The 27,834-nt window shown below is 37.0% G+C and overlaps 1 protein-coding gene across 1 annotated transcript in view; it reads right to left on the minus strand.

Annotated features, from left to right (window-relative positions):
* Window positions 1-22,209: 22,209 nt before the first annotated feature.
* Window positions 22,210-27,834, minus strand: part of ANOS1 (anosmin 1) — a 140,244-nt gene continuing 134,619 nt past the window's right edge. The window contains exon 14 of the mRNA XM_055802702.1: window positions 22,210-27,774. Coding sequence (XP_055658677.1) covers window positions 27,716-27,774 — 59 coding nt within the window. The 3' untranslated portion in view covers window positions 22,210-27,715. The remainder of the gene's footprint in view (window positions 27,775-27,834) is intronic.

The following is a 27,834-nucleotide window of genomic DNA, read 5'->3' on the forward strand; positions in this document are numbered from 1 at the left end:
GCTGTTTGTCATTCTAGAATGACTTTTTGCTGTTAAAATACTGTTTTGTGATCAGTGTAGTGATACTGCTCAAAATCAGCATCTGCAGTTCTGCAAACATGTTAATTTTTGCAGCCATCTGAATACCATTTTTATAGTAGCAGGACTCACTTCCAGCCTTGTTAGTTTGACCTAATCAATGAGCACACTTTTAGCATGTAGCACACAGCTTTTGCTTAGCTATTGCTGAATATACACTTAACATACAACTTTAACTAGAAATGGCTGTTTCTCGCTTCTACAGTTAATTTGCCTACTGAAGGCAAGTTTCCTATTAGCTGAGAGGAGCACAGCATTTATATTGTGATGTGTGGTTTTAAGCAAATTCAGTCAGTCTTTAGTTCACCAGAATCATTCAGTATGCATGCTCAGAAAGCCTGAAGGGGGTGGGGGGATAGTCTCATGTGTCTGGAAGCTTACTTTAGATTGGAGTAGTTCAAAGCATTTACATCAAAGCCCTATTTTTTTTGCCATTAGAGACTGTGGAGGTGAGTTTGGCAGACGCAACGTCCTGCATTCAAAGCTATAGGCAAATGTATATATCTCTAGGCTTGTTCTGTTCATGTTTTCATTAATTGCAGAGAATGTATTGCTTTAGGCTTACTTTATGCTATAGATAACAGAATCACTTCTTTAAAGTAAGAATTCTTTAAATCATCCACAGAATTATCTTAGATACAGACATTGAAGAATTTTGTGGTCCTTATTTTGCTATGAAAAAATACTTGTTTATCTTTTACAAGAAGAGCCATGCCTTCACCAGTAGAAGACAGTTTACTTATATGCTCGGCAAAAGTAATAGTGCTAATTCTCCAAATTGTTCTGAAGTGGGTGAAATAATTATAGGAAATGGAAGGAGAAAATTGAATGAGGATCAAGTGATTAAAAAAAGAGATATTTTAGCAGTTCCAGTGACTTTGTGGATAATTATAAAATTTATATTCTTGAACCTGACATACCTGCAGTGACCCATGTTGCCCTCATTAACAGTAGCAGACTGTCAGTGTCTCTGTCGGCTCCTCAGCTACTTGTGAGAAGGGACAACAGAAAGAAGGGCATCTTTCTTGATGGAGTTTGTTATCTGTGGGAGTTGCAGTGACAAATATAAAGGAAGTAAGAAGAGCACTGAAAATTAAACTATATGTAAGCTGCTACTAGAACCTTCAGGGTAAAAATTAATCTTCGTTCCTTCAGGATGAAAGGAAAATAATGGAGACATCCTTATTTTCATATGCTTCTCATACACCATTCCCAGTCACAGCTAGAAAACCTCTTAACCATACCTAACTGTGGTTCTGGTAGAGAGGTGATAGTTAAAGACCAAGCAGTAAGGAAAAAGGGAACTCATCAAGGTCATCTTGAGCAAAAAGACCTTTGTGTTTGGGGTCCTAGATAGTTTTGGTTTCAGCTATGGAGACTCCTGCAGCATGAAACCAACTTTTCAGAAGAAACTCTTCAAAAGCCTTAGCAAAGATGGGGAAGCTCCTTATCCAACATGTAGACAGAGCTGATGTGCGACAGTTCTGGGAGTAGGCAGCCCCTCCAGCTGGAATGGGATCAATATGCAGTCACCTTGAAATGCCTGAAATGCTAATGTGGTAATTAATACTAATGCTCATGCTAAAATTTGCAAGTGAAGTCTGAGGTACCTGGAGTCATCTGTGGTTGCAGAAGGTTTGCTTACTGGGTTTTCACAAAGATTGGTGGGGTGTGGGGGTGTGGGGTGTAACAAATCAATCAGTTTAACCATCTTCATTAATTATATCCGTATGAAGGGTATACACTCAGAGAGATACCTTCCCTCCAGCTAGAATGGAAAGATCAGAGGAGAGCCAAATTCTTTGGTCTTTCCATAAGCATTAAATTATCACTGGTGTTTCTCAAATTCTAAGGCCCTGTTTGCCCTTACTAAAGGTTGCTCTATTTCACACATACAAGTAAAAAACTCTTGAAGGATGAAAGTTCTGCCTGTGTTTGGGGCAAAAAGGGAAAGCTTTTTATGTTGTGATTAGTAAAAGCTTAGGCTGGAGCTTTTAAGCATGTAGGACCAAACTCTCAGTATCATTGTCAACCGCAGAAGCAACTCAGTAGGATAATGTAAACACATGCTAGGGAAGTAAGAGTTGCATTTAAGAAATTAAGGATGTTAATGTTTTGGGTTAATGATGATTTTTCTGGAAATTCTTGGGAGGTCTAACCGTAGTCTGGGATACCTTTGTTTTCTCAGGACCGCAAAGCTTCTGAATTCTCCCTCATGCACACAAAAAAGCCAGTGCTATGCACCATATACTTGTGCTAAGAAGTGAAGTTCTCTGTAGGAACAGCTCACTATTTTCTCTGCATTCCAGTGAAGCCAGTGTTGGAATGCCACTAAGGTCCTGGCATCTGATTTTTTACCAGGTGGTTGGATGGAAAAAAGCTTTTTTGGAGGTTCTGTCTGAAAGACCGCAGTACCAACACAGGGATTATGACTGTCAAAGTTGTACATTTGTTTCACCTAGGCATTACTAATGGAGTAATTTGATTGGTTTTTTAAAAAATTTGTGCTCTTTGCTTGGTTGGTTTAATAGTCAAAGATTTGAAAAGCAGAGGTTTTATACAGCAGGGATTAAATTATCTGCCTTCATGGTTTGTGTTCCTTTTTGTGCCCTCCCTTCTCGATATCCTGTTTACCCACTACTGTTTGAATCCCCACCTCCTCAGCCCTGCTTTTGGTGCTGTTCTGCTTCCACCTTTCATCACCTTTTGTTTGTTACAAATAAGATGTGATCATAGTTACACACCTCCTGTTCTCATTTCATGATAACATCAGAATGCTACTTTCCCAGCAATGTGAGACCAACAGCAGTCAGAACTTTTTGCTGGTTTTTGGTTGGTTTTGTTTTGGGGTTTTTTTGCACATCTTTTTGAGCCTTTGGCAGTAAGTGAAAAGCAGTCTTCTCCTTTCACATTACTGCTGTTTTGAACAAGCAAGGTTTCAATTTCTTTGAAGATAAGAGAACAAAAAATCTATTATTTGGACTATCTTTGCTATTTTGCTGTATAATGACAATATTGACTCTTTTTATGCCATTGGATCATCTACCTCAAGGCCAGGGCAATACAGATACTTGATTTGTCTCACACCTAACAGTGACATTTATTTTAAAATTACATACATCATGTATTATGGGAGAGGACTCTCTCATAGATAAAGCATATGCATCATAACCATCTCCCTTCATTTCAGATTGTCTAATACGCATGTCCCTGCTCATGCTACCTTTACCTCTCCTTTCAGTGTTACTTCAGAGTTGCTTCCTCTAGTTAATTCCTGATGATTGGAAGTTAATACCTTCTTTGCTTGTTGTTTTGTTTGCTCAGCATTACTGTGACTTGCGCCTTGAACATACTCCTTCACAATCCCCTTCAAACTGTTTGCACTGTTACCAGTGCCAGCTCTCTATTTATTGCCTTTTTTCAGCCCTTTTCTCTAACTGTTGCCATGTGCTTGCTGTTGCCATCTGCTTGCTGCACATTTACATGTCACTTAAAAACCTGTCTATGTTCACATGGGTTGCAGACGGAGAGCTCTTTTTGTTGGTTTGTTGATAAGTTAATTTACTACCAAACAAAAGGGAAAAATTACCTGAAGTGATACTTCCTCTCAGTCTCCATTTTGCAGGGTGGGAAATGTAAATTAGTCTTGTGCAGAAATGTAGAATCAAGTCTGCTGTTGGTGATGAACAACTTTTGTATATGTATTTATTAACTGACACAAAGAACTATATTTAGGAGGAACAGCTATAAAAGGGTTTCATAGTTCCTTACTTTGCTTCGTATTAGGTTTTCATGTTAACAGCTGCAGGATCTGAGTTAGAAGTGAATCTGTTGCAGTTCTGGGATAAATATATAATGCTAAGATTATATGGAATGCTATTAATATTTGCATACCCCTCAAATCAATTAAATAAATGAAACCAATAAAACTACAAGCCAAATAAAGCATTATCATCACAACAGATTTTAGTCATGATTATGTACATAGAACTCCAAAACTGCACTGCTTAGACTAATTTCATCCTTTGAATTTACATTAGTAAAACTCAAGCTAGAAATTCATTAATTCTTTTTGCAAAGAGATTTCTATAGTATCTTGGCAAATGTTGTCTATGATCATTCTATGAATAGAAATTAATTCTACTTTGCATTTGGTAGATTTATTTGAATATTAAATATCTTAGAATATGTGATACCTTCAGTACATCATATTATAATTATTAGATTATTAGATATCTTAAAATATGTGGAGGCTTCAACATTTTTGGTTATTATTGACATCTTGTGATGCTAGATGTGCACGACTTTTATACAAAAAATTTGAACTCTATATGATCACTATGATCACTCTTTTACAATATGTCTATTATAAATGAATATACATCTTCAAGTCCAATATTCTGAGTTTTTTCCTTAATATGACCTTTCCTGAAAAATTTAACTTTTTTTTTTTAAATGAAAATTCAGATGTTGTTACCTACTTGGGTGCTACACAAGGAACAGTCAGTTTACCCCAAGAATCTGTAATGTGGAAATAATTGACTTCCTCAAAAATATACACAAGAAGTTAATGCTTTTACAACATGTGTACATTGACTATGAAGAAAAATGGAGAATTTTTGTTGTTGTTGTTGTTCTAACCATCTGTCAGCATCTTTTACTTTTTTTTTCCTTTGACCTACTAAGTTGTCTGTAGGCGCTAATGAAACTGAGCTACCCTGGGACACTGAGAGAACTGAAATGAAAGATGGACATGAAGTAGTCAAAGGTTCTTGTTTAATGAACCTTTATTAACCTCCTTCGCATTCCTTCTCATTATGTTGATTTCAGTCTTAGAAAAGATTTTAAAAATATATTCAGCGAAACTGCCTGCTGTGGAAAAATTTGGTTTATGAGGAATGTGGTGGTATGCCAGTTCTTTCAGCATGGAAAGAGAAAAACTAAGAATGCTTACCAATTAAGGCAATGTAATTCAGCAAGACAGAGCCAACTGCAAAATAGCTCTGCTAAGACTGAATGATATAACTGCAGCTTAACAGTTCAATCCTAGTAAGGATTTGTGAGAATCAGTTCCTATAAGACAACCTTACAATAAAATTAATTTGTGGCTGAAGACCTTCACCAAGTAACACCTGGGAGGAAAAGAACTGCCTCACTGTTTATGGTGTGACTGGATAGCATAAACCAGTAGAGAATAAATAAACTGTTATTAAAGTCACTATTGGGCAAGGATATAATGGAGTCTTGCAAAAATACACTTTAATTGGTAGCATCTTAAAGTCAAAATAGTTATGTTGATTTATAGTAGCTGAGAATGTAGCCTTTTATCTTCAAAGAACTCCAACTCAGGGAGCTCTGAATCATATAGGACTGAAGTAATATTATTTCCCCCAAGACAGTTTCCCAGTATGGGGATGTTGCTACAGGGTGAATTTATTGATTGCATCTTTGATGCTACTGACCAAAAGGAAACTGCACTGTATTTTCTGACTGCAAGCTCAACTTTAAGGATTTAACTTCAGTGTTCCTGCCTTGTGGAAAGAAAAAGAAGCTTGTTAATTTGCTCTTGACCTCAAGGGATAACTGTCATAAAGACATTGTCCCCCTTAAATAGCTTAATATTTCTTTTGCCTTTCTTATTTCTAACAAGAGTACAAACTCTTTCCTGACCGGCAGGAAGGATGTGCCTTTTTCTACCTTTAGCAGTCATTCTAGCTATAGTTTTAGATGTTTAGCCCAGGTATACTTGCATTGCTCTTTGGCTGTACAGAAACAACCCAGTTCATGCAAATCTCTGATATAAAATACAATTCTATCTTAATGACATTACTGTAAGTGAAAGTGAATACTGAGCATTATTAAAAGGACTTGTTCTACACAAATTGTGTCATGCTGTAGTAGCTGTAAGGAGGTTATTAAAACTGTCGGCATCTCAGACATTGGACTCCCACATGGAGCACCAGGACTGACAGAGCTGTAACTACCTGTGACATTATGCAAAAGTTAAATCAAGACTCAGATCAAAATTTTGCAACTAGCCACGCATCTATTAAAGATCTGAACAAACAATGCTGCCCTCATTTTTACTTTTTTGTTTCAAACACGATTATGCTACATAAAAAGCTAGTCAATCCAACGTCGTTACACATGCCACGTCCTCTCTGTATTGATTTTCTAGCTGTTGCTTGTTCAGAGAAAGCATCTTAAGATAGTACATTTACTTCATACACCCAAAACTTTGTCAGCACATCTACTTCTTTCTCCCCCTGAAGGTATGGAACTGGATAGTAGCATATGTGGGAGGACACCAGCCATACCGTATCCATAGTAGTAGTGCTGGTGAAGGGAAGTTGGAAGGGGAGGCAGCAAGCAGAAGAGAGAGAAAAGAAGTCCAGAAAGAAATTATTTATCTTGCAATACCACTGGCTTGTCCTAGCAGCAGGCTTTAATTACCTTACTAGACTAACTACATTTGGGTTGGTATTTTTTGTTTTGTTTTAAATATCCAATAAAGTCAGAAAGTACAGAGTGAGTATTTTTCTTTTGAAATTCCCTGTCTTCACTTAATTTCTACCAAAGAAACACCTAGAAGGTTGAGGTTATATTTATCTATTCATTATAGGAAGTTAGGTAAGAAATAAATCTGTAGCCAGAAGAATTTATTACCTAAACAGATAATGAAGGAATTGTCGTTATCTATATTGCACTGGAACAAAAATCAGGACACAGCAAAATTCAGTGATTTGCCAAAGGTTATACAGCAAATTATGTCGCTTTGAATTCAGGCCCAATTCTTCTGTCTTCTAGGCCTGAGAAAGAGGTTAGCCTGCCCTGCTGGCAGGGCAGGTGTCCAGCAGCATCTGTATTTAGGCCTCTGCAGTAAGACTACCTCTGGACTCTGTCAGGACTTAAGCTGCTTTGACTGTACCCAGTTCTGTCGGCGTACCCTAAAAGATAGCGCAATGCACAGCCACTTGGCCATTCCTTTCCCCTCACACTCTAAACAGCATCAAGGCAAATGTCTTATGCAGAGCCGACAGAGATAAATTGCACAAAAGTGATGAAGCATGGAGAATTATTTAGTAATAGTGGAAACTTCTAGTCAATACTGATCTTTACTCAAGTGGCAATATTTCTAGGTGATGAATAATTGCAGACATACCCACAGTTCATATATACCTTTCTGAATCTTTGACTATTTAACTAATATTTATTGTTCCTCTACTGTATTTGTCTATTAAAAGCTAATAAATGAAAGCAGTCTAACATTTTTTTCCAAAGCTTTACTTATTTTATTTGCAATTCCAAGACATTTTTTATCTAAAGCAAATGTTAATGTATGACCTTCTGCAATGGCAGCTTTACATCCTGAAGTGACAAACAGATTTTAAAACACACCTGGTATCTTTCATCTCTCAGTCATAAATGTGCTTCAGAACAGTGAGAATATATTACAACCAGCTTCAGTGACACCCCTGGAAGAGTAAAGTATAGCTCAGAGTTGACTAAGGGCAGCAGAACAGAACTGCCATTGAACCATTTTCTAATTACACAAAAGTTTACTGACAGTTTTGGCTACAAGTCCAAGTAAATCACATTACATACTTGTACCAGCTGCAAGTGTTTAATACTGCAATTTTTATCTCATGACCTAAACACATTCCCAAAAATACCCTTGAACTAGTGGAGAACTGCTGCACTAATGTCTGACTGTTAAATTAACAGGGAGCACACCACGTTTACAATCCATGTTCTCATTTGAATGGGAATTTATTCTATAAATAGGTAGCTATGTTTCTTGCATTCTATAACTGGAAATGATACAGAAAAGTAGTGTTTATTGTCTTGCTGTATGAATGTACTGGTGGGTTGTGCATGACTGGAAAACTCAGAGCTTGTGCTGAGGCTGTAGGAAGGGTGACACCCTGCAGTATTTTCCTGGTCCTGCCCTCCAAAGAGGAGACTGGGAATGTTTTCACACCTCTCTGCAGTTCCCCTCTGCTCTGCAGGTCCAAGCTACCTTCTGTAATCCGAGGCTGCAGAGGCATGAGGAAGGACCAAATGATATCTTTAGACTCCAGACATAAGGAGCAGTCAAAAAAAATCCATCAATTTAGACATAAATGGGATGTAATTGATAATATGATTGAAATAATAGTGAATTGATCTATGGTAGTGTTTTCTTTCTTTTTTTCTCCTCTCCACAGTAGGTGTATATCCTGGAACAAGAATTCCTATATAATTAAAATATAAGAAAAAATTGTTTCTTTTCCTTCACTTTCAGATGACAACTAACGACTTTACTTTTGACAAGTTTCCTATAAATGATAAAGGTATCTGTCACTGTTCTGCTATTTTGAGGCTTTGGTTCAGTGGCCAATAATCTATATTAATTTTACTAGTGATTTTTTAAATAGGATTTATTCATTTATTAATTGGATTATGCATGGACATAAGAAGTATGCTTAGATGTTGGGTTTGCATATGCAAAAATGATCTTTGGATCTTACGAGAAATGCCAAACAAGCCTTTAGCCTTGTACTATTACACTTGTATAACGTCAATGCATTAATAATGCAGACAAAATTCAATTTAAAAGGTACCATATATATGGCAGATTCTTGAGATCTCCATTTCATACTATAAACTCTTTTTATGTAAGTACTCTGTATTCACTGAAGGCAGAGGAACTCCTCTTATAAGTAATGTGATACCATTACCCTTTTCAATCTTAACAGGAGCCCTCTTTTAGGAAAAAAAACAAAACAAAAAAACAACCAAAAACCTCTTTATAAAAGCAGTTAGAAGCATTCCCGCATTAGCAATACAGTATTGTTTGAATTGTATATTGCTTCTCATATTTTCTGGAGAAGTATGACAGTGTATCCAGAGCTCGAGTTCAAGTTCTATATAGAACAAAAATATAAGCAGCTCATGTTGGAAGTCAGCAGTTTTTGATTTAACCATTAACAGCTTCTTTGTTTCAGATATTATCCCAACAAAAGATAATACATAATGTTGAAAAACTGAAGAAAGTAATTGATTTAACTCCTTAAAGAAGGGCAAGTTCTGCAGTTATCTTGATCCAGTTTAGAAATATATTTGAATTATATTTTTTTTTCCAGAGCATTTGGTATTCGTCTTAAAGATGACAATTTTCAGAAATGTTCTTACATTGTGGTCCAATCCTGCCCATGTTAAATTCCATATAAAGTCATCACCATTTTCAATCAAATGATTGTTGTAATTCCAAATTTGACAAATTGTACTTAACATCCCACCATTTCCCTATCAGGTTATTTGGGAACCAACGAGAATAACTTCCTGGTTTCTTGAAGGATGCACTGAAACACAAGATATAGACGCATTAATAATAAGAAGAAAGGGGAAGGTTTCTTTCAGGCAGGATGTTAAGCTGTATTCACTTTCTCTTCTAAGTGGAGATGGTGATTTGCTTGAGTACCAAACTGAGAAATAGCGCTCTATTGCCGTGGAACACCAGCTGCTGGTGTCCCTGACTAAATAAAGCCTATGCTCTGTTCTGTGGCATCTTGCCCTATGCCAGCTTCTTCTGAAAGTGTTTCAGAAGCATTTGCTGAGACTTGACTACACATATGATGAGCTTACCCACCTGATTTCCTAAGGACATGGTAGCACAGATAATTCATAATGAAACTTGCCTTGAAATCTAGTATCCTGAACTAATTAAAATAGATAATAGTGCCACACAGGCTTCAACTGGGAACCAGAACAGTTCTAGGAATGCTCTTCAAAATCACTAAGTTTCAATAGTGAGAAAGAAAAATATTTTTTCTTAAAGTTTTAAACATCTAGCTCGGTTGAATGAAGAAGAATGTGTCATAGATAGGACATAGAAAATGCATGCATTTCAACAATACAAAATGTGTGCAACTGATAACCTCACTGCTTCACAATGAAAACTAAAACTGAATGTGAAATGCAGCAAAAGTAAAGCAAACCCAGACATAATTAAAAAAATAATACATCAGAAAGGCTTTCCTACACTTTTGATCTTGCCAGGACCTTATTGGAATGTCAACACACAGCAACCACTGCATGAATGTTAAAGAAACAGCAACAGGCTGGCAGATGAGGTGAAATGATGTCTACCCACTTGTTTACATTCAAGCTAGTTATTCTGGCTGTTTGCCCAAACCAAGCTTTGTCTCATCCCATAATCTTCCTCCAGCGTTTTCTGAACATCTATTGCCCTTACTAAAGAAGCTGACATAAATTGCCAGTATGGCTACTCACACTCATTGAGATACCACTGGCATTCTGCTTTTATGATCTTTCTAATAATTATCCTAGTCCTGTATTACAACATACATTGCACATAGGCCCTCTAAGTTAAAATCAAGTGGTAACTCTACAGTAGCAGATTCTTACTGAAAATTATTTACTCTTGTGAAGCATTGCATTTGCTAATAATTCTATAATTACTGTACGTGCCATGGAATGCCTTAACAGAACTTCTACTGAGAAATAAATTACTTCTATATTACAAGAATTCATCATTTCATAGGCTATAACAACACAGAAGTATATGAAATCTGAATTTCCTTTTGTTGAAATTGCAATAACTTACACTTTTTTCTTATGTTTCCTCTTTCATTTAATGCTTTAAAGCATTTTATGAAGTGTTAGTAGGATGCACTCTTTTCAAATACAAAAAAAACCCCCATCATGACTACTGTTCGTGAACTTTACACGGTTAAAAGGAAATTAACAAAGTAACTTCATAACTTTCAAAGGCCGTCACAGATAAGTAAAAATCTCTAAGAATCTAATAAACCTCTGAATGGAATGATTCTAGGAATCTAGATGATTCCTAGATCTAGGAATGATTATTTTTAAAAAATTTTTGTTCATGATGACATTACAGGGCATTGTACATAAGATGGGAGACTGTCTACCTCACTGTTTCTTGACATGAATTCTGCCATCACCACTTCAGCAACTAATTAGGAGGAAAGAGCTTTCTTTGGAATCTTTCTTCCAGCACTATAACTAGCAGCAATATGCACCCTGGAGCTCAGCGTACCTGGTGGCACTTATTGAGGATTTTCTTACTGTCCACTCCGCTTGTGCTGTACCCCGATACCCAGCTCTCCTTTTTGCAGAGAAAGCCTTCTCCTGCAGGAATGAGGGAGCAGCCCACATATTCACAGCTGGCTGAGACCTTTAAAATTCCATGTGCCTGAGAGTAAAACAAATTGTGTTTAGGACAGAATTTTATTTCAATGGCTTTTAGGCCCTGGAAACCACATAAAATCTCTTCAGGCAAGGTTCTGTAGTACTTTATTGTTCTCACTAATACAGAGTATTTCCCAAGTGCTTAAGTTTGAGCCCATTAGATATTCATCATCCTACTCTTCATCACAGCACATTCCTACATAGTTGGAAGTAAATAACATTTCCTTGCTCTTTCTATTCTCTAATAGATTCTTACCATACTTCAGAAGTCCTTCATTCTTATTACCATAGACCATGACTCTGATCGTTCTTTTTGGTCTGTAATTTTTCCTAAGTCTTTCCTAAAGTGAGATAATTCCTGGAGTAATACTACCACAGAAGCCATAGTAGTGCGAAGTAGAAGGAAAAATTATTTTGATGTTGATTGTCACATTTCTGTCTACATAATTAAGTATAGTTTGCCTCATTTTCTTTTTTGCAAAGATACAATATTCCTGGCTTATGGACAATTTTTCTTCAACCCATGAATTCTTGTCTATTAGATGACTACTTAGCTTATTGTTCCCCAACCTGTAGTGTCTAGTAGGTTATTCTAGATCTAGCAAAGTACTTTTTGCTTATCCTTATTATAGCTAGCATTTTAAAATAGACCATGTTATTAACTTGAGATTACTTCAAATTCTAAACTTTCTTTAAGATGTTCTTCCCTTATTAAGCCTGCAATTTTAATAATAACTCCTTATTTCATCCTCCAAAATGTCAACGAAAACACTACATAACTCTGGACAGAGCAGGAGTCCCTGCAGTACATTAGCGTATACATTCTTCAAAATTGGCATGTACCATTAGTAACTACTCTTTAAACACTTTTTTTGAAACAAAGCTTGCATATACTTTAATACTTTCATCTGTATAACATTTTTCAAATCTGATGCTAAGAGTAGAAGACAAAGCCAAAATCTCTGCTAAAATCAAGACATGCAGAAATGCTCTTCTTTTCTACCTTGAAGTCTTGTTGCTATGTTATATGAAGAAATTACGCTACTGTTAGTGTTTGGTCTTTACAAATGCATATTGCCATTATCGTGTTGCTTATATTATCTTGTAAGTTTTCATAGGTTGGGCCTTGTTATTTTTTGCCATCCTTTGTTAGATGAATGTCCTTTATACTTTTTCTTACTTATTTTCGTTCCCCCATCCATCTTTACTGACCGGCCACCAGGCAGCATGCTTTCTAGTATATGACATCAATACCTTGCAAGTTAGTCAAGTTGTAAGCACAGATTGGTATCATTTCTCTAACAGACTCCAGCTTCTTTATAACATCCTCCTCTGCAGGATTTTGCCTTCTGAGTCTATCAGGTGTTAACACCACTGTGTTCCAAAAACTTGTTGGACTGCCTGGACAGGATTCATATTATCTTACTTTAAGTACCATCTGCATAGAAATCTGTATCTTAGGTTTTCATTCAAAGACCTTTTCGACAATGTAAAAAACCCAGACATTTTAAATGCACAGTCACTCCCATCTGAGTACCTTTTAAGGGCCTCTATTGACTACAGAGTAGCCAGCACAGATACAGATGTCCTCTCTGCAGAAGTCTACCCTTAGTCAGGGGAGAGCCTACCTCCATGTCTTGCTGCATTCTTTCCATAGATTATGTTTGAGTAGTGATCAGTGGCTACCAAATGATTACTATACTACTACTGAGTCCTATGCTTGGATTAGTCTCATTTTCATCTCCAGGACCATCACCATAATAATGGCCATCTTCTTTCTCCTTGAAATCCAAGCAGTATAAAGTAAGTGCTGAACACCTACAGAAATGTATTCCTCTCTGTAATCTGTATCTCAGAGCAGACGTAAACGCCCTTCACATTTAAGAATATTTACTTGCCTTCTTCATTAGTCTCCTGTTTGCCTTTTCTAAGGAAGCTATACCCTTCAATATTAATGCTGTGAGACACATGAATCATCTGACAAATTTTTAATCAACCAAATGTCATTTATAGCAAAATGTTGGCCATGTAATAAAACCTCCAGTCCCTCCTACTTAATCCTTACATTATCTAATATGTTTGGTGGACCAACCCACCATTCTCGTTTTTCTCTTTCCTCTGACCTTACGGTAAATACTTCTTTTTTTGCCAATATTTGGACTTTTGTTAAGGGCAGAATAGTTCATACTGATCTGGGTGGACTTTGTGAATCTGTCTCAATAAATCAGTAACTTGGTGTGAGAGAGGTGCAGTTCTTCCTTGTGCCATAGGGTTTATGGAACATTATTCCATGGTCAAGGCAGCTGACGTTCTGCTGGCAGCACCATCTGCTCACTCACATATTTATTTCCATGTCACATCTGTCCCTAAGCCTTGACCTTTGATCAGCAAAACTGACAAAAAAGCCACCTGAGCTCCTGACCCCTTCACCTCCCCATTCCCAGAGCCTTACAGTAGCTTTTAATCTACGTAAACTCATTCCCAGTAGTGTTATTAACACCCATGTGGAACATAAGCATGGGGTAGTGTTCAGAGGGCTGGAGGAGCCTTGGCAACATTTCGGTAACAAGGATTTGGGTTCCTCAGAGGCAGCATGCCTCCCAGAATGTCAAGTCTTGTCAACAGGAGGGTCCCACTGTCACTTTCATCACCACTGTCATTGACAAATTTTATAATCTTGTTGTCACAAAAGTGGTATTACTTAGTGTTTTTTCATGCAACCTAATCCTTTAAATTCTTAAGTTCACGAGAATTTCACATTCTTCTTCTCCAGTCTCTCCCCCTCTGTTACTGTCAGTCTTGTAAAATTTTAACTTTTCTGTTTACAGGGAGAAGCTCAAAAACATAAGTCCTGACTGGTAAGAAACCAGAATGTAAATTAAAATGAAACAAAACAAAAGCCACATATTATTTTTTTTTTTTTCTCTTTAAGGAAGCCCATGACTTTTCAAGCATATATGAGTTTGGTAATTCCAGGGATTATTTTGCCAACCACAATTAAAAGTACAGTAGAATGAAAGAATACAAACATGCATCCTTAGGGGTAAGTGGCTGAAGAGAAGATAAATGTCTTCAGTAATAAGCTTTTGCCTTAGCTAAACCTGTGACTGCATTCTTGAAATACTTCCTAAAATACACTTTTGTAAACTGCAACTTTACAGTGGAATGAAACTATACACACAGCGTCCACTGCCATAGACATCTATACTTCTGAAATATTTTAAGGGACACCTAATATAATATCAAATCCATCTTTTTGTGACATCATGATTAGTTGCTGTGAGGATGCATCCTTCCCTTTCTTTAAATTAATAACAAGAAAGCAGATGGGGATAAGAAAATTATAGGGAAAATCTCTGAAATGAAGCCAAAGGCATAAACATTCTCTGGCGCAAATAGTGACCCATTAAGAAAATAAAATGCTTATCATTATATACTTTAACTTTTTCTGGTAATTTTTAGATCCCTTATGGGAGAAATAAACTCAATTTGAAGGAGCCTAGCTAAGACAGACATCAGCTCCAATCTAGCCTTTTAAAAGATTTCTCATAACTCACTTATTGAATCATGTGGGAGGAAAGAATAAGATACTAAATATTGGAAAAAGGAAACTTCACACAAATCTGTGAAGCACAAAGCATCTCATAATGTATACAAAGAGGAATGAAATAATATTGCTGAATCATCTCTATAAAAAGTGATGGTGATGTTATTCTTTAAAAAAAGTAAGCAACCTAAAATGTGTATATTATACCTAAACAAGGCAAGACTTTTGCCACAAAATAGTGATGAGGAGAAGATAAAAACTTTGAAAAATTGACATATAAACAAGAAGTTGCAGTATTAAGACTGAGGAACACATAAAGAATTTGTTTAATTCTGTATGTGCAATTGGAATTTTAAAAAACATCTTGCAGCTAATAATTTAATTTCCTCTTAAATGAGTGACAGAGAAGCATCACTGACTCAGGCAAAATTCAAGATATCCAATGAAAAATTAGGGGGACAGTGGCCAAGAACAAGAAAAGGCAAAATCCCTAGAGACACAAGGAAGCCCATAAAAATGCTTTTTAGAAGAGTGGATTTCCCATGGCAGAGTGATGGCTGTTAGGGACAAGGCAGAACACAGCAGAGAGGAGAGAGGCTCAGACAGCAGATGTGTATACTATATCCAGGATGTGTAAAGGAGAAGTCAGAAGGAAAATGTGTCAAAAAGAAAGAATTAGGGAAATCACCTAATCAAGGGTAAGTGCTTCACATAACCTAGGATCTGTTTTCAAAGTCAACGATGATGAGCAGGTTGGGTTTGCTAATCTCAAATCCGGCAGTACTATTAAATTTAAAATGGATTTAAGGGCAGAGGTGACTGTGATTTGTAAAGAGACTTTACAAGAGATGATCCTTGGAACCAGATGGAGCAGTTGCAGATAGTGCTCAATAGCCCTGGGGACATAAAAGTTGCCTTGTTTAGCACAAAGTCTACATTAGTGACATGAGGAAGGTGTGTGTGTTCAACAAACTTGGCATTAATGGGATTCCAAACACTGAAATGCCTAACTAAATCACAGTCATTGAGAAGGAGATTAAAAGCAACTGGAAGAAGCTTGGCCTAAATTTGGCAACAATGGCCTAAAATCAGTGTAGAATTTACTGAAACAAGAGACCTTATTTTGTGCCTTTTGCTCACAGGTTTTTGCCATTCTTGCTGCTCATATGGCTATAGAACATGGCAAAAAACAAAGTCATCATTAAACTGACCATGTGTTGTGTCCTTACAGGGCTGATGCTAGTTGTCACTTAGCAAAGCCATACATATATTTTTAATGGCATTAGCATGTGTTAAGAGTAAGAAAATGTTAATAACTAAATGCACTATTCCAAGATGTCCAGCCTCACTGAAATGCTGCAGCTAAAAGCTTCCCAGCATTGCATGGGGGGTGGGGGTGGGGGGGGGTGGGGGTGGTGTTGATGCCTATGACACATCAGAAACATATTCCACAGACGGATGTTACAGAATTTGTAGAAATGTGCTCTCCATGTTTCTGACTGATTTAGTCACTTCATTTTTGATATATGACTTCTAAGAATGTCTATGTGATATTTAAGAGAAATCGAAGGATTTTTGAATCGTATATATTAATATTTTGTCACTTTTCTACTTCAGGAAAATCTTTCTTGTTCCCCCGCTAAGCCCCCCCCCCCTTCCCCCCCCCCCCCCCCCCCATTTTCTCTTTTCTTTTTAATTTAATGTTTTTCTTCAGACAGTGGCTTATCAAATTATCTTTTTTGGAGCTATGGATCTGTTCATTTAAGGGAAAGCTAAGTGTTCTCCTACCATGGGAAAGTTTACTAGGATAATGATAGCAGCCTGTCAGAGACCAGAAGAAGCTTCTTTTGTTCTGTTGTTCTTTACACTGTGCTGGTTCCATGGCAGTGGCACAGCTGTTGTATTTGCTGGTACACTAACCACACCTGGAGCTGCCAAGCAGCCAAGATTCACAGCAAAGACATGTGCAGGGAGACCAGTGTTCACATCTGGCCTTCTTTTATTCCTGGCATCAAAGCTCTAGTGGGCTATGCTTGCTGATCTTCATCCTCTCCCGCACAAGTCCTTAAGAAATTCTGTATGTTTTATTTTCTTATCTGTGGCTGTGGGTTCATTTACATGGTGACCCTTTTTTCTTGTTTCTGAGTAATCATGAACTATCTAGGGAGGAAGAGAAACATTTACTTGATCTATAAGTATTTCAATTTTCCCACATTCAAGATGTTTGCAACATGCTTCACAATACCCAAAAATGGCTTTCTTTCAATTGCAATGCAGCAAGTCATACATTTAGACTTGTTTTTTTAAAATGTAAAGGAAACCTGTTGATTTCAGAAGTCTAAGCTTCAGAATACTTCACAGTAACTGTTGCTAAAGCCTCACTGTAAGCTGCTAAAAACCAGAGCAGCACCCCTTTCTTTCATCCGAAAGTAACTGGTTCATTATGCAAAACTGAAGACTGACGGTTATGCAGAAGTGCTTTGCCTGCATCAGTTTCCCCATAGTCAGGACAGTTGAGGAATTAGCATAAAGTCTCTTCATTTTCTGTCTTCTTTTGTATGCAAATTACCTCTTATTTTTTAATGTTTGATTCTCACTATTCTGTCTATAGCAGGACTTCTACAGAGAGAGAAAAAATTGTGGCTCGAGACCTAATGCCTTGCCAGAAGGACTGAGCACATGAGGGTCTGGATCTCAGCTGTGATGTCTGACGAGCTTCCCAATGGGCTCAAACCCTGCCTTTAGGAGAAAAGTTCTTTCTTTCGACTGACACCCAGTGTAGCTCCTGCTTTTGGCAGCTCAGGACCTCATTACTATAGGTGCTCTCATGGCACATAAAAGCAGAGTTCACTCATTTGTAGTCGCTGCTGAAACACCACAAGGGGAATCCTGCTGGTGGTTTCCTCCCTGGAGGCTCCCTTCTTCCACCCAGCTCAAGAGCTCCAGCCCTTTCGTATGCAGGGCCAGGGTCTGCCTTTTCTAGCTTGTAGGGCCTTGATTTACTCGGCTTTTCTTACGATTCAACTAGTCCCTCTCCTTCCAGTGACAGTGTTTGACAGTGATGAAACTCACACAGCTGTCCCTCTGACAACAGGTGGTATGTGGGTGACTGTCCGAGATGGGGTAGACCCATGGGTGTGAGGACTATGTGCAGGTGGAGACTTGCTTAAGCGAGGTTGGTCTGAATTTCCCTGAGTGCACGGCAACCCAAGGGAAAAAAGGAAGAGAAAGGACAGTAATACTTGTGTTCAACACAGCGGTGAACCAGTGAGGGCTAGTGGAGGCCAGAGGTGTGCTCCCATACAGGTCCAAATCCCACATCTCAAAGTTTTGCTCAAATACTCTCCATCTGGGAGGAGATGAGCTCCCTGCGCAGTGCCAGCAGTGAACACAAACCCCTGTCAGAGTAGCAGGCAGTGTCTAATCCCAGACAGTACCCCAGCGTGGTACTTTGCACCAAGGTCCCAGAATTTCTTCTCTGCACCTGCAGATGTCTGAGCTAACCACAAATGGAGGTTTTTCTATGAGTCTTCTGCAATCCAAAGTCCAATGGAAGGTCTGTATGGAATCCAGCATGGCAGTCTTTGTGCCAGTTTCCCTTGCATCTTGTCCACCCTACTGACCCTCACCTAGTCCCCTCAGAAAGGCAGCTTGCTGAAGGTGTGATGTGCTCCTCTCTCCTGTTGCTGCAGACACAAGAGCTCAGGACCATTCTGCTTCAGGAGCAGGGGCACCTGCCCCTGCCCGGCATGGCACTCGCTCTCTGCCCAGTTTGCTTCTTCTTTTGTCAAGGCTCCACTCATGCGATAGAAGTTCCATTTCTCTTCCAGCTTGGATCAGTGGGTACCTCTGTGCTGAACATTTCTTCCCTACTCACCCTAAAGTTCAGCAGTGGATGAGAGGCCTTTCCACAGCATTTTCACGGAAAGCACTCCTTTCTTTCCACTCCCAGAGAGCTACCCCCTCCCACCATGCCATCCCCAAGCATGGGGCTTTCAGCAGCTGCGGCACCACAGAGCCAGCTGGGTGCAGGTACACCACCACAGCCACAGCAGCCTGCCCTGGGAGCTCGGCTCTGCTCTCCAGAGCCCTTGGTGGTCTCCTCAGAAGCTCCTGACCTGCTAAGAGCAAAGTACTACCTCACCAAGGAACACTGATAATTTTGGTAGCTGTAGCTCCTCAAACCAACCCACAGCATACAAAAGAGGCAACACAAATGGGCCATTGCCATTGTCAATTTAATATTTAATAATTTTTCAAATGTTAGTATGTCACTATGGCAAACTATCACATGAGTCCTAATTCTTTCACTTTTGCAAGCTAAGCAACCAGAATGAATTTTCTAGAAATATCAACTTCCCATTTCCCAAAGCTTGTGAGGTAACTAACGTCTAATAAAATAAAAATATGTTGAGGGGCTGCAGGTTTCATTTTCTGCAAGCTTTCAATTCCCAAGGCCAGTGTAAGAAGGGTTGCATCACAAACCTACTGAGAATAAAAACCTTTAAGGTTGAGCTTCAAAAGAATATTATTCAATTTCTTTGTAATTTGATGGGCCTATCATGCAATTGAAATTGTTTATGCCATGTGTTTTTTCTCACACAAATTCCTCGATAGTTAAGATGTCAGTATTTGCCTTACTGTTGTTTCACAAGTAACTAGTAAGAGAGGATATGGAATTCCTATCCTTGATTATGTCCAAAAAATGAAAGGGCAAGGCCCCGAGCAACCTATCTATGAATGATAGCATGCAATGATAGAGACTCTGAGGTTAGAAAAGATAGGAGAACATATTTCCTAGACAAAGTCTGACAACAGCTACCAAAACCACTAACTACATTATTCAACTCAGTTTCCTAATAACTGTATATATAATTTTTAAAAATAGTAAGATTTTTTTTGGTCAAAGGTTAAGTTTCAGGAAGTAAATCCCAAACTGAACTGTTCATTCAACTGAGTGACACTGTTCTATGCAGGTTTTCTGCTGAGTCTGAGAACAATGTTAGGTAAATATTATTTTTTTAAAATTCAATGAAGTAAAAGGATTAATTTATTGTTACTGGTTCTACATATTTTATAAAGTTACTAACAAAAGCTATTAAAATGCCCATAAAATAAATGTGGGATTATTTTAGGGTTTTATTAAAGTATTGAGTATTGTCTATTAGTGACTGGGAAAAAACCATGTAAACGCAATTTAAGCTGTTTCAGCTTTGTGCCTTTTGATACTATTCAGGAACAGAAGTTTATATTGTTCCTGCTACATCTCTCTCCAGACTTCTCGTTTTCATCCAATCTTCTGTTTTGCAGATAATTTTGGATCAGTTTAGCTCAGTCTAAGTGATTTCTTTAGTCAACCTGAACATAACTTATTGCCTTAAAAGCATTTATTAGGCTGCACATATGAGCAGTATCTATCAGTTTAGTATACTTGTGTGTCCTTGCTACAATTTCCTGTAGCTAGCACAGCTGTTGTTTAAAAAGATAGTAGCGTTTTCTTTTCTGTAAAACTATATTATGTACACAATAATTTAAAAGAGATACAGCTGCAGATATACTTTATGTCTAAAACCTAATACTACTTTGTTGACAAGGAGCCCTTTATCAAAATCAGATCTAAATACATAAATATATATACATACATACATATTATCTTAAAGGCTTTATTGGAAAGGTGTCATAAACCTTAATCTTTATAGCAATGAGCAGTGAAGAGAAACATGTTTTGAGTGCGTCATGTATGACTAAGATTATTAAATGAGACAAGTTCTCACAGTGAACATATAACAAAAGCAATGAACAGTGACCATTACAAAACAAAACGAAACAAAACCCCTGAAGTTCAGGCAACAAGATGAGACAAATTAATACAGTCTTCAGATAAATGAAAAAATACAATGTTCATTCACTAGTGCATCATTACAGTGTTAAGCTACTGTATACCTCTGGTAACTCAGCCATTCATGAAGCACCTTTAGCCCATTAAATGGGATCCTTTGTGATAAGAAGTATTTCACTCAAAGCAAGAAAAATGCATCTGGATCTTCTTTGTCTTCAGTATGATTCAATAAACACCAAGCAAAAAGAACAGTTGTCCCCAAGTGCTCTGAAAGAACAAATAGCATCTACCAGCTTATATTTGTCTTGTATACTCCTGTTTTATGTGTTATAGTCTAATTGATTTTGGCTTGCAGGTCTGTTCACTAAAGTCTGAAATATTTGTATTTCAAGGTCATGTTGCAGTACATCTCAGAAAAGAAATTTAAAGTATTATTTTGCATGTTTGCAGGTAACTTCTAATACTGGAAATTGGATGTCTGCAAAGAAACAAATACATCAGATGATTAGCTTCTTTTTGTGCCGCCTTCACTCTTCTGTCTGCAATCTGCCTCCTCTACCTTTCACTTATATAGAAATGACAGCATGGAAATTACAGCCTATTACTCTGCATCTACTATGCAGTCTGAACCACTTAAATCAAGCAATGTTTTATAAATAAAATGATAAAAATATGTTGCCTAATCAGTACTAATCAACAAACCCAAAGTTACTTCTAAACATTGAGAGATCTGAAACTATTGCACATAGATATCACTGGTCAGCTTGTGAAAAAGGCAAGCGAGCTTTTTTTTTTTTGTGTATAAATATATTTGCACACAAATATAAAGGGATACTTGTATGTGGCATATTTGCCTAACTCTCCTGAAAAATGACAACCCGTTATTTCCAAAGTTGATCTTCCATTGAGAAGAAACAGATGTCCTGAATGTAGTTTATTATTAAGTAATGTAAGTCACCATCACAGGTGGGGGAACTGGGTACAGAAAGCATTCATAAATTCTTTCGTTTCTGTGCCACACGGCACTCCCAGTAACTGCTTACCGCAGGGCATGTATTAAATATTAATCTACGCTCCTGCCAGTACCTTGAGCAGAAGCAGGAAGGCTACTGAGCACGATCCAAAGGGGACACAACAATTCGCTTCGGCTGAACCACATCCCCTTCAGACCTGCAGAAGTCTCGCACATTGGCTCCAGTTCAAAGCTCACGTGCTCAGTGCTCTCCCCAGTGATTTCTTCCCCCCTGCAGGAGCTGCATTGCCACCGACAGGCTGACAGCCAGTGTTTTGGCTCAAGGCCTTCCTCAGAGAGGCTGGTGTACATTCAGACGATGACAATACAACACCTGTAATAAGAAAACAGAAGTATAGAGGGGGATTTCTTCTGTACTATAAAAAGCTTTCCTTGTATTAATTTTTTTATGAAATGGAAACTTTTGAGTGCATTCTGGTTTTAAATGCACAAACCCCAAGTGGTACAGAAGCACAGGGCACAAAACCCAAACCCAAAATGATCAATACTGTTCAATATATAGCAAATTTGCTTTATTTCATATGATTCACATCATCCAGTCATCATCCCTTTAGTTCAATATTGAATAAAACATTTATTTGAATTTATGGAAAGAAAAAATGAATGGCCATTTTGAATTACAGTGTATAGAATGCTTCAACTATTGATTATGACAACTTACCTATTCACAGCGATGTATCATTCTTGCCAGGGTTTACAAACCATAATAGCAAGTACCAGTGAAATGGTCCAACTTGCAGAGAAATTTAACTGTATGGGTTTTGCTAAGTATTAGCCATTTATGTAAAAGGAAAACCACAACAAAAAATGTAATCAAGTATTCTAATGACAAAGCAATACCAGGAAATTTTGGAGTTTATGTTCAAGTTAACAAAATCTAAATGTTTATTAGGTCAGTCAAGAGTAAGTCAAAGACGCATCCCCAAACTAAAGACAATGCATCTGAGAATGACAGCACATCTCTGACAATTTGAAACAGTTAAATGTTTGTACTAAGACAGATATTAATATTTATTAAAAATGTAGAATTTAAATCATGGGTTACTGCACTTTAAAATAGAAAATATTCCAAATCTGGTGTATACATGGATTTCAGCATGAGTTTCCATCATGAAAATCTTGACTTGCAGCATGAGACCACTGACATAGATCTAGCAACATTTTAATTCATTTCAGTTATTATTGCAAAGGGTGAACAATTTTTCACTGTGAACTATCCCATTAGGACAGAGAAAGGGATGGCAAGTTCTTGAGTCTGTTTTTTTACGTCAAGGATTGCTTGAGACTCAAATGATATCTAAATTTATTTTCATATTGTTTTGTTCACTTTCTAAAGAAAACAATGTTGTAGTACACTGAGGATGAAATGGTATGACTTTACAAACAATGAGATTTAGATGTTCACAAAGAACTTGGTGTGACACTGATTTTTCTTAGATGATTCAACTTTAAAAAAACCAAACTCATAAATTCTGTATGGAGGAGATAATGTAGCAAGATTTTGATGTAGGATAGTTTATTACCTAAACAGTATGTACAAATTCTAAATATGAAAACGGTGAGTAAAAGAAATCAGGCTATATTTACATTTACTTTTTTTTTTTACAAACTGTTTTTACAAGTGTATTTTTTTCTCTAAATAACAGGACAAACATGTAAGACCAATCTTTTTGTATTACATACATAAATAAATATTGACTTTAAATGAGTGTTATAGGAACATAATTTCTACAGCCAATCTGGGTAACAGATAAGCAGTTCTGTTACCTCTACTACAATATAATTAAGTAAAAAGGAAAAATTTTACATATAGAGCTCTGTTAATTACTTTGTAAATTGTACCTTACTAATATATTCAGTAGAGGTAACACAGTCATTACAATTCATGCCCACAACTGAACAATGAGTTTTGGCATGCAAAACCATACATAATCATCAACATCTGCAGATATTCATTTACATTTCTTAAATAAAGGGGTTTCTTTATTATTTAAAACTACATGCAACAGCTTATTAGCATCATATTCCTGGTTACAATGCACAAGTCTGCATAACATTATTTTTAGTAATTGATGTTCACAAGTACTGATCAAAAGGGTAGGAATATACTTGGCACATAGTGTAAAAAAATGAATTAATAAATAATATCACAATGACATTTACATATACACAAGACAAAAATAAAAAAAAAAAAAAGGTGTTGTACATGGAATTTATGGGTCCCACACTTTGTTCTATAAGGCCCTGATTTAAGACAGTATTCAAGCAGATTTTGACATCCATGTTTTTTGAGGCATCACTAAAGTTCATTCTTAACTGCACCTGTTTTCTTCCATCCCACTGACTTCTTTTGTGCATATGGAAGTTTCCTTTTCTGCATACCTTCCTGAATCAGGGCCTGCTTATCTAAAACTCTTCCTGACTCCAGTTGGGAGTATGGAGATGGAAGTATGTGGAATAGATTGACTCAGTATTAAGGTTTCTATACAGTTTTGCCAATACCAACAGTAAAATTCCCATTCACATTAGCAATGAGTATTTTTTTGACTTTGTGCGTGATCATGACAAAAGTTAATGTCAATGTTAGCATTGTCGGACCATGTCCTCAACTCTTGCTGGACCCACTAAGTTGAGGATGTTCAGCATTTCACAAGTCAGACCTTTTATTTATCGTCTATGTGCTATATTCTTAATGAATATTCAAGATGATACACATAGATGATACAGCACAAGCTCTATCTTATTTGAATTTCTCCTGCTCTATAAACAACTCAAAAATGACCAAAAAAGTTAACAAGAACAAACCATTCTCTTCTTAAACAAAAATCATCAATGAACAACCAAAAAAAATCCACTTCACAAAGCAGTTAGCAAAAACGGCATACTCTTATAATTCTGCTTTAAGAAATAAAGATAAACAAAATGCATCCTGAAGTCAACTGACAAATCCATCAGAATCGTACATTGCAAATAATATATTAGTGTAAAGGTGCAGAGTATCTAAAAACATCCTAATAGCTATATTAATTCTGTATTACACACCATTTGAGAAAATAAATCTTTAACTAGTGAATCAGATAGTGAATTACAACTCTACTGCTGAATTAAATGTTTAATTTGACTTAGGCTAGTAAATTAGGACAATATCCTGTACAATTCAGCAAACAAAGCTTTATGAATCGGGCAGTAACAACTTCAAACCTGTACCGCTAAATTCAAAAAATAATCAGGAAATCACTCATAGTCAGGAATTTAACATCCATGCATAAGCCTTGTTGACCTTGTATTTTTCATTTTTTATTTGAAGGATGACTTGAAAGGTTAGCTGATAAGCTGATTTGCAGAAGGAAAAAATAATGTACATCTTAGTGGACTCTATAAATACACTTGTTTAATACAACTCTACTTATCAACTTTTTCATTTATTTCCAGAATCTACTTTAAAACGGAAAACCCCTCCATGATTTTCAAAAGTACATTGTTATTTTTAAACATTGATTGCTTCAAACAGACTGGCATCAGCAAACAGTAACCATTTTGATTCATTTCAGAAGAATGAGGCTTCCCCTCAGCAATAAAGACTAAGGGTACGACCACTCAGGACTACTAACTTCCAATTTATCTCCAAGCCAGACCTGGCATCATTGTAATAAAGACCGACATCCATGTTCTATGCTTTCCCATGTCACTATGAATGAAACATAATTTTATTAACATTAATCAAGTCACTACAGATTTACTCCAGCATAACTAGAACAGACTGTGATTGAAAGGTTTGGACAGAATTTTTCAGAGAAGTCTGAGGCAATTGTTTTTCTTGATCCCACTGACTCCTGCTCTCAGCAAACACAACGAAGATCACTTCTAGTCTTAACCTACACACTGTGCAATCTAAACGTCGAGCAGTGCTGCACACCGATACGATTCAAATTGTGTTTTCTTTGTAAAGACTTGTACAAGTGAAACATTTCCATCCTAACAAAAAACTCTGAGACTCTGGCCTTCTGCAAAAATTGAAAAATAAACCTTTAAACCACACATTTTAAGAAAAAGTTCCCCTGTTTATTTGCTGATGCATTTTGGAAAAGGGGAGATGACAGAATGACAGAGGAAGGAATTAAAAGCACCAGAGCCTTTAATATTTTTAAAACTACTATTAAAGGCCCAGACCATGCCGCAACGGAAAATGTCTGGAAAAGTTCTTGGTCACCGCGTGCATATCAAAAAAGACATCAAGCAAAGTAGAAAGAGAGTGGGGGAAAAGAGCCCTTTAAAACCAAAAGTAGAAATGCAGGGAATCTGGAATGAGCAAGCGATCAGAAATAAACTGTTTTCTTCACCCTCTGCGGTATTAACTCACACAAACCAAAAAGCTATAAACTTCAGTACAGACAAACTGTATTTGAATATTTTGTGAACGCTCTACTATGATAAACATAACTCTGATACTCATTTTCAGGTAAATATTTCTTTTCTTCATATTTGCTTTTTTGAGCTCCTCTCACTGCGTATCGCAGGCAAACACAAAGTACAGGTGAGCCCATAGCATCTGCTGGCAGAAAAAGGGGCCGCCTCGTCATGTTTGACTCCTCAGTGTTTGAAGTACGTGAGCCTCATATGATGATTCAGGGAGCAATGGAAACGCTGCCAAAGACTGCAGCAGCACTTTGAACATCTTGAACATTAGAAGCTGATTATGAGTATTTGTATGGACATTTATTGGCAGATACTTTCCACCCTCTCGATAATAAATCCAAGCAGTTTCTGTTTACTATTGAGGTATGTCTCTCTGTGTGGTAAATTATTCTAGACAGTTTATATTGCACAATAAGGCAACATGAATTCCCTTATGGTTAAAAAGGGCACCCTTCTGTCTAAATTTGAAAAATGCATTCAAATAAACTATAAGCCAATGTTTTCCAGATGCCAGAATATTGTCACATAATTCTTTCTGTAAGCAGAACAGCAGAATAGAGCCAATACATCCATCCTTCTGTTCAGAAGTTCCACGGGGAAAAGAAATATGCGCATCAAAATCCAAAGCCAAAAAGTAGCTCTATGGCTAGTTGAATAATAAATGTACCTCAGAATTTCATTTTCTAAAATGTTAACTATTCAGATTTTTAACTAGGAAATTGGTGGGTTTTCCAAGATATTATTATAGTTTGAAATATTATATACCAAAAAATTGTAAGTGGGATTTTAAAAGTAATTCTTCCAGGATCTATCAATTAATTGTATTAATTGCCATTAACTGTCAACAATTCTATTAACTGCCATTTGTTTCTTTACAATGGTACATCTACCCCATATATTTTTTAGCTAATAACTACATTAATAGAAGATGTACATGCTAAAACGTTACCACTTCAGAACAGATGGGTGATATAAATGTATCATCATCTTCCTCTGTGATACTGCAATTATAAACACTGACTATTTTAGGGTTTCCGCTACTGGTAATTATTTTACTTATGTCCTTATTTGAGACATATGGAGATCTTTAATAGCAAAATACACTAGGACTTAAAACTGGTGACAAGCAGAGCTTTAAGTAAAATAGATCATTTAAACACACTGAGAACATGGCCTCCAGTATTCAAAGTATGTATACATCACAGGACAATCTTGCAAATATTAACATTGAAGTCACTAGGAGAAAAAGCTGTATACACTGCACCATTTCAATCTACTTTAAACACAGGAATACAAAAACATTATCATGAACACACTTCTCATTTTCTTACAGGTGTAGAGTTGGACGCGATTTTCAGCTTGTTGAACAGTGGTGGTACCAAAATACTTGCTGTATGTTTCATCCAGATCTTGGTTCAAACACAATTCTTCATGGTTAAACTACAGAGAAGTGGATACAGATCGTACAGGATGGTAACTTCCACCGGAAAACTGGGTTAATTGCTCCTACAGATGTGCCTTTTTCCAGCCCTCATTTGGGAGCTCAGTTTTTCTCTCAGTCATTTGTGTAATCATCTGAAACAGTCTAATATTTCTCTGGGGGTGGCTTGTAGTGATGTGGATGATGTTGCTTTAGATGAGGTCCTAAACAAAATAATAGGAAAATATGTACATATCAAACCCTAAGTACATAATACCAACAAT

Source organism: Falco peregrinus, chromosome 4 (assembly GCF_023634155.1).
Source record: "Falco peregrinus isolate bFalPer1 chromosome 4, bFalPer1.pri, whole genome shotgun sequence".
NCBI classification, from domain to species: domain Eukaryota; kingdom Metazoa; phylum Chordata; class Aves; order Falconiformes; family Falconidae; genus Falco; species Falco peregrinus.